The following is a 10,625-nucleotide window of genomic DNA, read 5'->3' as shown; positions in this document are numbered from 1 at the left end:
TTTTTTAAAAAGAATATGATTAATTGTGTCTGTATTTGTTTCCCTTCAGTTTTGTATAAATATATGTGTATATATATACGTATATTTGAATTAACTGACAACAAAATGCAGAGTGACAATGAGATAAGTCTAAATTAGTTTACGTGCATTTTAAAATGCTTCTAGTTTGAGACTATGCTGTATTATTCACAATATTGCGTTTGAAAATCCTGGGGGTTGAATTCAACTAGGCCTACCACAGTTGTGGTTGGTGGGCACGGACTGGGCCCCGCTGTGGTGACCTTACACCAGGGGTGGGGCACCTACGTCTCGAGGGACGTTTATGGCCCTTGAGGCCGTCCTATCCGGCCCCTGATATAATTTTGATGTTATGCAGCTTCACATGACATATGACACGTTTTGAAAAGGAAACTTAGAAATTACATTTGCAATACAATTAAGTTATATTTCAGGGGACCTAGAGAAAGTGGCGTCTGTTGTAAAGGTGGCCGCCTTCAATATAGGCCTAAAGCGCAGGTGGAAATCCTGGATTGTGTTCATTGTACGGCCCTTGGAGGACTTATGCGGCCCTTAGAGGAATTTAAAATGGCCCCTCGAATGAAAAATGTTCCCCACCCCTGCCTTACACAGAGCAAGGCTGGACCTAGCTTGGCATTGCCATATGTAAGCTATTGTCCAAAATACTCTTTCTACTTCACGTCTGGGCTGGGTTTTCTGCGAAGGCTTTAGTGTGGTTCCTGGACAACCTGTTTTGATATGTTTTTACGGAATTGATACGTTTTGGGAAGGAAGGAATATTGCTAGAGGTGACTGGTTAAGGTAGATCTTGTGGAGACACATGCACATAACTCTCTCTCTCTCTCTCTCTCTCTCTCTCTCTCTCTCTCTCTCTCTCTCTCTCTCTCTCTCTCTCTGGTCTATCAGAGCAAGGTGTAAACAACAATCACATAAATAGATTTCGGTTGGCATTAATCAGACATCTCCACATCATTTTATATTATATTTACATATTTTTTCCCAACACTCACATGCCTACACGTGCCTCCCAAACACCATCTGCGGCTCCCTCCCTCCCTCTGCACTTCCTCTCTGCTGTTCAGCTCCGCTCACTCTAAGTGCGATCCAGCACTGTCATCTACTGTCATCTGTCATGACCTCAATCACAGAATCAAAAATATAGTGTGCTCATCTCACCTCCAGTGTGTGTGTGTGTGTGTGTGTGTGTGTGTGTGCGCGCGGGATTTACATTCATAAAGGTTGGAGCAGGCTTCAACCAACAAGTTTTTCTTCTTTTAAGAGTGCTGACCAAACTATTGTAAAACTGAAAAATCGCACCATTATTACACAGACGCGTTTCGGCGCACACACGTCTGTGTAACGATAAAGAAACCTATGCATGGTGCGACCTTGTCTCATTTTTCATCCACTTACATTGCACACTGTGCACAAAAAAATAAAGAAAAAAATTGATGCAAGGTGCGCCCCCCTTTTCTTTGATTCTAAGTATTCATTTGGGACAGCACCCTTAAAAGTTATCAAGAAACCTGTGTGAGTGAAGCCTGCTACCTACTTGATTGTCATTCACTTACATGGCCATGACAATTTGATTTTGAAATGGAAAGGTACGCTTATCTTATACTACCTCTTTTTGTGTCAAACTAAACCAGTCACCCTGTTCATGCAGGGAACATTTTGTTCTGCTGTGCTGCTGACTATATATATCCCCCGTACTACGGCTCTCAAACGTCCACATAGTGACGAAACTCATGATGGGCACACCCCGTGCTGTGCAGTGAGGACCAGGCCCGCAGACAAGTGGCGTGGGGACAAAGGGGTATGTTGTCCCGGGCCCAGGGAGATAGGGGGCCCAGAATTGGGTCCCCATTACATTGTATGCATTGGATAGTGGGCCCTTTCAGATGATTTTGTCCTGGGCCCAGCAAAAGCTGTCGGTAGCCCTGGTGAAGACCAGGGTCAAGAGAAATGTTCCTGTTGATTCATGTTCCTTTTGCTTGTTGATTCATTTGTTGCTACTGACAGAACCTTTGAGGAATTGCAGTTACAACTAGGCAGAACTAGTGGGTGAAAACCACCTGACATGGTTTAGATTTTCACTCTCCGAGTACCATCAGGGCCACTGATAGCTTTGGGAAGGCCCAGGACAAAACCATCTGAAAGGAACCCAGAGTTAAAACATAGAATGTAATGAAGGCCCAGCACAAGTGAGGTGACCAGGGAAACAGCATAGCAAACAGAGACATATCACTTCTGAATTCAGAAGTAGAAACACGGTCACATACACTTTTAAATTGAAAAAAGTGTCTACTCAACGATGTACTGTAGAGTTTGTCAAAATTATTTAGATCAAACGTGGCTCAGAGAGTTACTCAGAATTGGATACCTCTGATCTTTTATCTCTCTTACACTGTATTGGAAGAGGATTTTGTCTCTGAATGTCAAACTCCCACCATTTGTGACATATGAAATGATGCAGCCTTGCATTCCGAGCTCTCAGGCTGACGGGCCCTTCTCAAAACTTAGGACAGTGCACTTCCAAGTGTATCAGCCTAATTAGTCACACCCAGTGATTGGATATTCCGTAGAGTTCACCAAAGAGTATCCAATCACTGGGCGTGACTAATTACGCTGATACACTTGGAAGTGCACTGTCCTAGGTTTTGAGAAAGACCCATTGTCTTCACTAAAGAGCCGCATATAGCTGTGTTGCCTAGCAGAATATTCACCTTTGACCCGGAAATAGAACCTTGGGCCTTCAGTAAATGTCATGCCTGTCGTGTTGCCTGTCTTGCAGGAGTAGGATTTTATTTATGGCTTGTTATCCATCTGTTAATGTTGCAATCTGTTTCCAGAAACAGAAATTTCCAACGTTCCCAAATTATCGCTTCATAATAGTTTTTTGTTTTTCTCATCACTTGTCTATGTACGTATGTGTCTGGGCATTGCAAAAGCCAACTTGCATTAGGCTATATATATGATCTCGGACCATAAACAATATATTGAGAGGAAAAAAGACCCTACAGATAATTAAGTAGGCCTACATTTAGGTGTAGTTTGCTGGTACTTAATCATGCATTTTAATACTGGTTTAAGAGCCATTAGAGGTTTGTAAAAAATAAAATCAGGCATAATGTACTTCTACAAATACAAGCATTCAATAGAATTGTTCTGAAGAAAAATCCATCATCGTCTGTGTAAAATCTGTAAATATTAAGACCATGAAAGCTATACATAGACATTTAAAGTGTCTCTGAAGTGCAGAGAGTGAGCAGTACACCATGCCATCTAGCTGAAAAGGGAAATGTTCGCCCTGTCCTCGTTCCATGACAACCGCATCCGGTCTCCTTGGAGACAGGTTGATGTATCACACGATTTCAATTTCATGATTAGTATCAAAGGAAGTTGGAGCCATATACAGGATGCACCAAAGCACCTCTTGAACTTCTCCAGACGGAGTGAGCGCGTGGAACTCATGATGGGAAGGAGCAGGCCCGCAGACAGGGGGTATGTTGTCCCGGGCCCAGGGAGATAGGGGCCCCAGAATTGGGTCCCCATTACATTGTATGTATTGGGTAGGGGGCCCTTTCAGGTGACTTTGTCCTGGGCCCAGTGAATGCTGTCAGCGGCCCTGGGAAGGAGTATCATCACGAGCCTGGTTCTCATTCCTGCATTTTCGCCCAACTTCATGTGAACCATGGTTATATCATCACTGGGGGCGGGAAGAACAAAAGAGACACACCAAGAACTAGATGTGAATGTCACAAGGAACAAAACAAAACAAAGTGTGCCGCTGTTGAAAACATCAAGCAGAGGTTTATTGTGTTTCTCATGTGGGAATGTGCGTCTATTGTGTGTGTGTGTGTGTGTGTGTGTGTGTGTGTGTGTGTGTGTGTGTGTGTGTGTGTGTGTGTGTGTGTGTGTGTGTGTGTGTGTAAAAAGGGAAAAAAATCCACATGAAAACACACCAGACAAAAAAAGGATACTTCTTTCACCAGAAAAAACAAACCAGCTCCAATCCAACAAGCTTTCATCCTCCTCAGACACAGTATCACTTCAACTGAAAAAAACAAAATCGGTAAATAAAATCACACTCTCTCATTTACCACTGTTAGACCTGTGGAACATTCTGAATGTACAATGATTTCGTTATAAATAATGCTTTAAGTGGTCGTAATGCCTGATGTGCAGTACTAACACTTCATGTATGGCAAGCACTGCTTGCTTTTGGCAAATGATAATTGTGTTGCCATAGGATCGGATCAGAGCGTTGTGTTTCTGAGGAAGGTCAAACGTGTTATTCACTGGCAAGAAAGCCAAAAAGAAACAAAGCTCAACTAAATGGGCTCGACTTAACTAAATGGGCTCGATAACATGTCCACTTTATTTGACATGGTCTACATAGGGGTGTCATGTAGTCGTCATAAGAATGACATAACATGACAGAATCAGGACCATCAATGACATATTATTGATTATTATTTATACATGGCTTTTGTCATTTATCAATTGGTTTTCGGAATTTCATGACAACCAAACTGTCAACTTGACATTCCAAAAACGGAATATTACTTAATGAAAGCAGGCATACATAGCCTATCAATAATGTCATTAATGTTCCTGATATGTCATGTCATTCTTATGAAGGTTACATGACACCCTTATGTTCACCACATCAAATAAAACATTACTGTGTGTTTTAAGTGGGCTGAAATATTGCTTGAGCTAGTGGCGTTTTTTTATTTTTATTTTTTAAATATCTAGAGTGAAGTTCAAGGCTTGGTGTTGCAGTGATTTACTATCTATGCACTTGAAGCAAATCTAACAAAGCCGATGGGGTTATACAATGGACAGAGGATTGCATACAAGAAAGTCAGCAAAGCAAATTTCTCTTTTCTGCCCACACATAATGTGATACATCTGCGCTACATGTCAAACTCTGCTGAAGGGAGGCATGGTGCAAATGCCACACTGTAACAAGAGAGAGTCGAGCTTAACTTGAATAGCTGGTGGGAAACCCATTGCGCCAAAACAAATCAAGCAAATGTAACTATTCTATTTGAAGTTGTTTTTCTTTTTAACAATGTACAGAGCATTGAAAGTCAACTCAAAGACAACAAGTAGCAAATCTTGGACTAGGGGTATACAAATACAGCCTGTGTCAGGCAAAACAAATATCTTGATTTACTTTTGTGATGAAATAAAGTATTTTAAAGTTTGCTGACAAAGAATACTTGCAAAAGACAAAGAGTACATAAGAAAGTGTGAATAACAACACGAATAAGGCTGAAACAATTTTACTCAAACCAGACGTTTTGTGAAGGAAAAAGCCTTTACAGCGCACATTCAAATTCAAAATGCCTTGATGGAAATGACAGTCAGGAGAGTATCTGCATGGTTAGTTTTGCAGTAAACAAATGAGCATTAGTGTTTCATTGAAAACCAAGGATTGTCATAAAAAAACGTCTATTCAATTGGTAATATCCTTTTCACTTGATGTATTTCAAAGAAATCCTATGGAATACAAACACACACACAGCAACAAAAACTAAAAAAGTACACAGCCCTCTAAAAGGCATACTTTAAAGCTGCATTCATTCATATTCAACCCCAAAGAACACAAGAAATAGGTCCGGACTTTGTGAGAGTTGAATTCTTACACCCAAGGCGCACAGATAGCCTACAGTTTTCAGAAGAGAAACATTCTTACAACACACAGATTCCACAGATTTTCTTGACTACAGCCTACTTCATGTTATGAGCTTGTTGCAGTTCTGACTGGGGCAAGGAAAGCATTTTATTTCTGAAAGTTAACTTTTACACATGAACCTTTCAAACAATCTGTAACACCTAGAATTCTCAGGCAAAGTTTGAAAGCAGCTTTAGTGTTCTTCATCAACCCCAACCACCTCAGAATGCAACGTCACTAGCTGCCAGCCTCTGGTCGCAGTCGCAAGGCCTCACAGTTGAGATAGATCATCAACAACAACAAAAATCCTAAATGTTTTTTCTTAAAGACTGGTGGTATTTCTCTTTTATTTTCCTCAGTAGGATGTTCCTTTAGGATGTCTCAGACCATTAATATAACCCTCATGGGTTGGCGGCAGCTGCAGCAGCGTCTTGCCTTGTGGGAAACACAGCTGGCTTACTTTGGGCTTGCTCTTCACAAGTCCAGCAACTGGCATGCATATTGCACATTCTTTATTTGTTTTTAAAAATGTGTATTTCATCGCCAACTGTTAATTCGAAAGGGTCATTCAAGACTCCCAAGTGTCCCCTCTGCATTATAATCCGTTGCCATGTACTGTAAAGTGATTCTCCTTCGATAGTAGGAAATGAACGATGGCACAGGAACTGAACAGTTAGTCTTGAGCCTGAGAGACCCTGAGTTGCTATAGAAACAGCAACGTTTTTTAAAAAGAAAATACACAAACATAGCCAGTCTCTCACCAAAATCAGAAACAATATACAGAACTTTATTTTCGAAAGGAGAAAAAGAAATAGAAGAAAAAAAGGTCCCCTTTCGCCATCTTTCACACCATGCAAATCAGTATTGATGATGGTGACACACTTGGTCCACAAAAAAAAGACTGTCTGCCTTTTCCTAAAGCAGGGAGGTGTGCGTGGAGCTGTCCGGGGGCATGAGGAGATCCTCCAGGGGCTTGACATCGCTGCCGTGCCCCCCCCTGCTCGGCTGCCCCAGAGCCAACACGTCCAGGTGGCCATTCTGGTCCAGAGCGGACAAGTCAAGAGGCATGTCGTCCATGTTAGCCAACAGCGGAGACGGAGGAGCCAAGTCTGGGTTGTGATTGTAATGCAAGGAGATGGCAACGTCCTCCCTCTGACCACCATCACCATTGACGACAACACCATCGCCATTGCCCACAACACCATTGACCCCGTCGTCGCTGCTGGTGTCAGCCTCGGCCTGGATCTGCAACGGAGAGCCAATATGGTTGTTGTTGGTGTGAGTGTGGTTGTTGTTGTTGTGGTCGCCGCTGTGGTGATGGTGGTGGTGGTCGCCGCCGTTTTGCTGCAGCAGCTCGACGGGGCGGCAGCTCTCCCCGAGGCTGGGGTAGTGGCCGGACTCCAGCATGGCCTGGTGCACGCGCTCCCAGGCGGAGGGCTGCTCGTCGGGGCCGGCGCGCGCCGCCTGGCACAGCAGCTGGGTGTGGCGCCGCAGCTGGGCGATGTCGCGCTCGGTGGCGTTGCTCTGGCGCAGCAGCTCCTGCGTGCGCAGCGTGATGTCCAGCAGGCCCGACTGGCTCAGGATCTCCACCGTGTTCAGGAAGCGGCGGTGGCGCGCCGAGCTGTGCCTGTGCTGGTGGTGGTGGTGGTGCCCCCTGGAGGAGCGGGGCTGCGGTGCAGGGGGCATGTCGCCAGATGAGGCCGACGACGGTGGGGAGGAGGTGTCTGTGCTGGACACGGAGGGGGAGCCCAGGCTGGCGGAGGTGGAGGGGCTGGAAGGGGGGTGCGGGCTGCGCCTCACGTGAGGTGGGATCTCCTGGTGGTGGTGGTGGTGGTGGTGTTGGTGGTGGTGGTGGTGGTGATGGCGTCCCTGGACAGCTCGGGATGAAGAGGAGGAGGAGGTGGAGGAGGAGAAGTGGGAGGAGGAGGAGGAGGAGGAGTGGGAGTGTGAGTGGGATGATGATGAGTGAGAGCTGTGGGAGTTATTATGGGCTCTGGCCTCCGACTGCTTGTGCACGTGCTGCTTGGAGGAGGGTAGCTGGGAGGTGGTGGTGCTCACCTCCTCGCGCTTCTCCTCCGTGCACACCCTCTTGCTCTGGCAGTGCTCCTCCATGGCTACTCCACCACCGCTACCATTCATAACACCTCCACCTCCACTTCCACCACCTGCCCCTGCACTGCTCTTATCCGCCTTCTTGCTGGGGTGGGGGGCGATGCGAGGGTAGGAGTTGAGAATAGGCAGGTAGGTGGATTTGCTCTTCTTCCCGCCGCTGCTTTTGCTGTTGCCGCCGCTGCCGCCGCCGCCGCCGCTGTCGGCCCTGCGGCTCTGGGGCTTGATGATGTGCATGGTGGGGGCGGGGGCCTGCTGGGAGGTGACCTCGGGCTGCTGCAGCAGGAGCACGTGGGTCGGGGCCTGGCCGTTGGGGCCTGGGCCGGCGGTGGCCCACGACAGAGCCGGAGCCGCCTGGAGGAGCTGCTGCTGCTGCTGCTCCTGAGCGGCCTGTACTGGCTGCAGACGGAGACGGAGAGAGAGACGGAGAGAGAAGAGAGAGAAAGAGAGAGAGAGAGATGGAGAGACGGAGAGAGAGAGAGAGAGAAAGAGAGAGAGAGAGAGAGAGAGAGGGAAAGAGAGAGGGAGAGAGAGACACACACACAGAGGCAGAAAGAGAGAGAAACGGACAGAGAGAGAGAGAGACGGAGAGAGAGACAGAGACAGGAAGACAGAAAAAGAGACAGAAAAAGAGAGGCAGAGAGAGAGAGAGAGAGAGAGAGAGAGAGAGAGAGAGAGAGAAAGAGAGAAAGAGAGAGAGAAACACAGAGAGAGAGAAACAGACAGAGACAAGGCAAGGGGGAAAAGAGACAGAATTCACTCTTGCAAAGAAAATGTTGAGCATTTGAGAATGGACTTTGCCTTAACAACTTTTCATACAACATAAGACATTTGCAGAGATAACACTGTGGATGTTCAACTCAAAGAAATGACTGTCTCATGCATCTCTTTTATTGTATGTAAAGAGGTTGAGATAAAGTCCATTCTAAGTATGATTATTTACACAAGTCATTCAGAGATTTCTCGAGAAGTATTTTGAAAAAGATGATACACATCCGAAAATGTAGCTGTCTGGCATACGTATACCCTCACACAGTACACATAAACACAGGCAGCCCAAACCTCTATCTGCCTTTGACAAAATGGAACCTAACTATACAGTTTCAATTTCAATTGCTTACCTATTCAATATGTGTGTACAATATGTCAATCCCTTTACGGAGTACAAAAACACACTCTATACAAGAATATTCCTAGTGAAAGGACTCCTGATCTGAATGTTTATTATTGGCTTTTTCTTCACAATGCTGTTGTTTTTATTTCATTTATGGGGACTATTTCACTTTGTGTCAATGTTTTTCAATCTCATTCTCTCGCTCTCTCGCTCTCTCTCATTCTTTCTTTCGTCATTTATCTCACCTGTTTGAGGACCACATTCTTGATGATGAAGATGGGGGTGAGCTCAGGGCCCCCCTGCATCAGCATGGCACCGCCCTGGTGGCTGCTCTGTTGAGGAGGGCCTTGGTGGTGGGGGCCCTGGTGGTGGGGGCCCGGCGGGTGACTGTTGTCCCTGCCGCTGCTGGCCTTGGGCTGCCTCATCATCACCATACCGCTGCTGCTGCCGCTGCTGCTGCTGCCACTGCTGCTGTGGCTACTGTGGCTCCGCTGGTCATCCGTGTCCGTCTGGAGAGAGTCCGAGCCGTTGTCTGCAAGACAGAACAGAAAACAAAAGAACGAGACAGGCAGAACGAAGGAGGACGAGTGAGGGATGGAAGGGAGGTAAAGAGGAGATTATAGTAGGTGGAGGTGTGGGGCGTGTGATGTGAGGAAGGGACGGGGGATTGATACAGAAAGAAACATATGAAAAAAGAGTAGAGTAAGGAATGGAAACAAATGTGATGCGATAAGAAGAGTAAGAGTGGTCTGATAAGACGGAAACAAAATCAGTGACTGTGGCTGGCCAGTGTTTTCCAATTACTTTCTGTTTCTCAAAAATGCCACTGTACACTTTTTTGTGATGGGAGGTTAACATGCATGGTTAGCATACATTTTGTCTTTCACAAAAAAAAATTGCCAAATTAACCCCAAATGAACTGTAAATTACAATTTCTTGCACCATAGGCGTAGCAATGGGTGGGCCTGGGCCCGCCCACTTGACATCCAGGCCCGCCTCATTCACACTTGACAGTCAACTATTGCCTCATTGAACCATAAATTAATGGCAAAGCACTGAGCGATAATTAACCATTTTGTCATAAGTCTCGTTCATTTTCTGTGATTTCTATGATTTCAATTTCAAAGAATCATTTTTGAGCACAGTATTATAATATCTACCTACACGCTTTCGGGTTGGGCCCGTCCGATTTTTTCGGAGCCCACCTGTTTTATTATTTCTGCCTACGCCCCTGTCATGCACTCCCCAGCAAATTCCAAAGTGACACTTTCTGAAAGCTGTTGCTGCCAAGTGCGTCAGTACCACCTGAGAGGGTTGAAATATATATTTTTTTTGATACAACTGTGATTTGAGTTACGAACTCGACTCTGCGACTCTGTGATATCTTGTCAAACAAAAAGAACCCTTCAATTAGACTTAGACGGCATCCATTTTCTCAAGAGCAGAAAGTCTGGTGTTCTTCCTTTCCATATGTACACTGCCGTTTTACTGCTTTCAGGCTGACCAGAACGGTGCTGGCGCCCGTTCCCGCGCCAGTTATGTTCGGAACTGATTCAGTTCAACTGAAGTGTTTTTCTGCGAATGACCCACTCTCATGCTGGGCTCTGAGCATTTCTGTATGTGACTTTGTGTTGCCCGAATTAACCTACTGACGTTGAGATTGTTGTTATGGTTCGCAGGGAAATACCAAACATATAT

General features: G+C 45.6%; 1 protein-coding gene across 1 annotated transcript in view; it reads right to left on the bottom strand.

The window, feature by feature from the left end:
* Positions 1-5,296: 5,296 nt before the first annotated feature.
* The window catches only part of si:ch211-132b12.7 (uncharacterized protein LOC564531 homolog), a 17,123-nt gene continuing 11,794 nt past the window's right edge, over positions 5,297-10,625 (bottom strand). The window contains exons 3-4 of the mRNA XM_063205534.1: positions 9,173-9,459; positions 5,297-8,212 (exon numbers count right to left, since the gene is read on the bottom strand). Of these exons, the coding sequence (XP_063061604.1) occupies positions 6,620-8,212; positions 9,173-9,459 (1,880 nt within the window). The 3' untranslated portion in view covers positions 5,297-6,619. The remainder of the gene's footprint in view (positions 8,213-9,172; positions 9,460-10,625) is intronic.

The sequence above is a fragment of the Engraulis encrasicolus genome, chromosome 8 (genome assembly GCF_034702125.1).
Source record: "Engraulis encrasicolus isolate BLACKSEA-1 chromosome 8, IST_EnEncr_1.0, whole genome shotgun sequence".
Lineage (NCBI taxonomy): Eukaryota > Metazoa > Chordata > Actinopteri > Clupeiformes > Engraulidae > Engraulis > Engraulis encrasicolus.
This window is presented reverse-complemented; position numbering and strand designations above follow the sequence as displayed.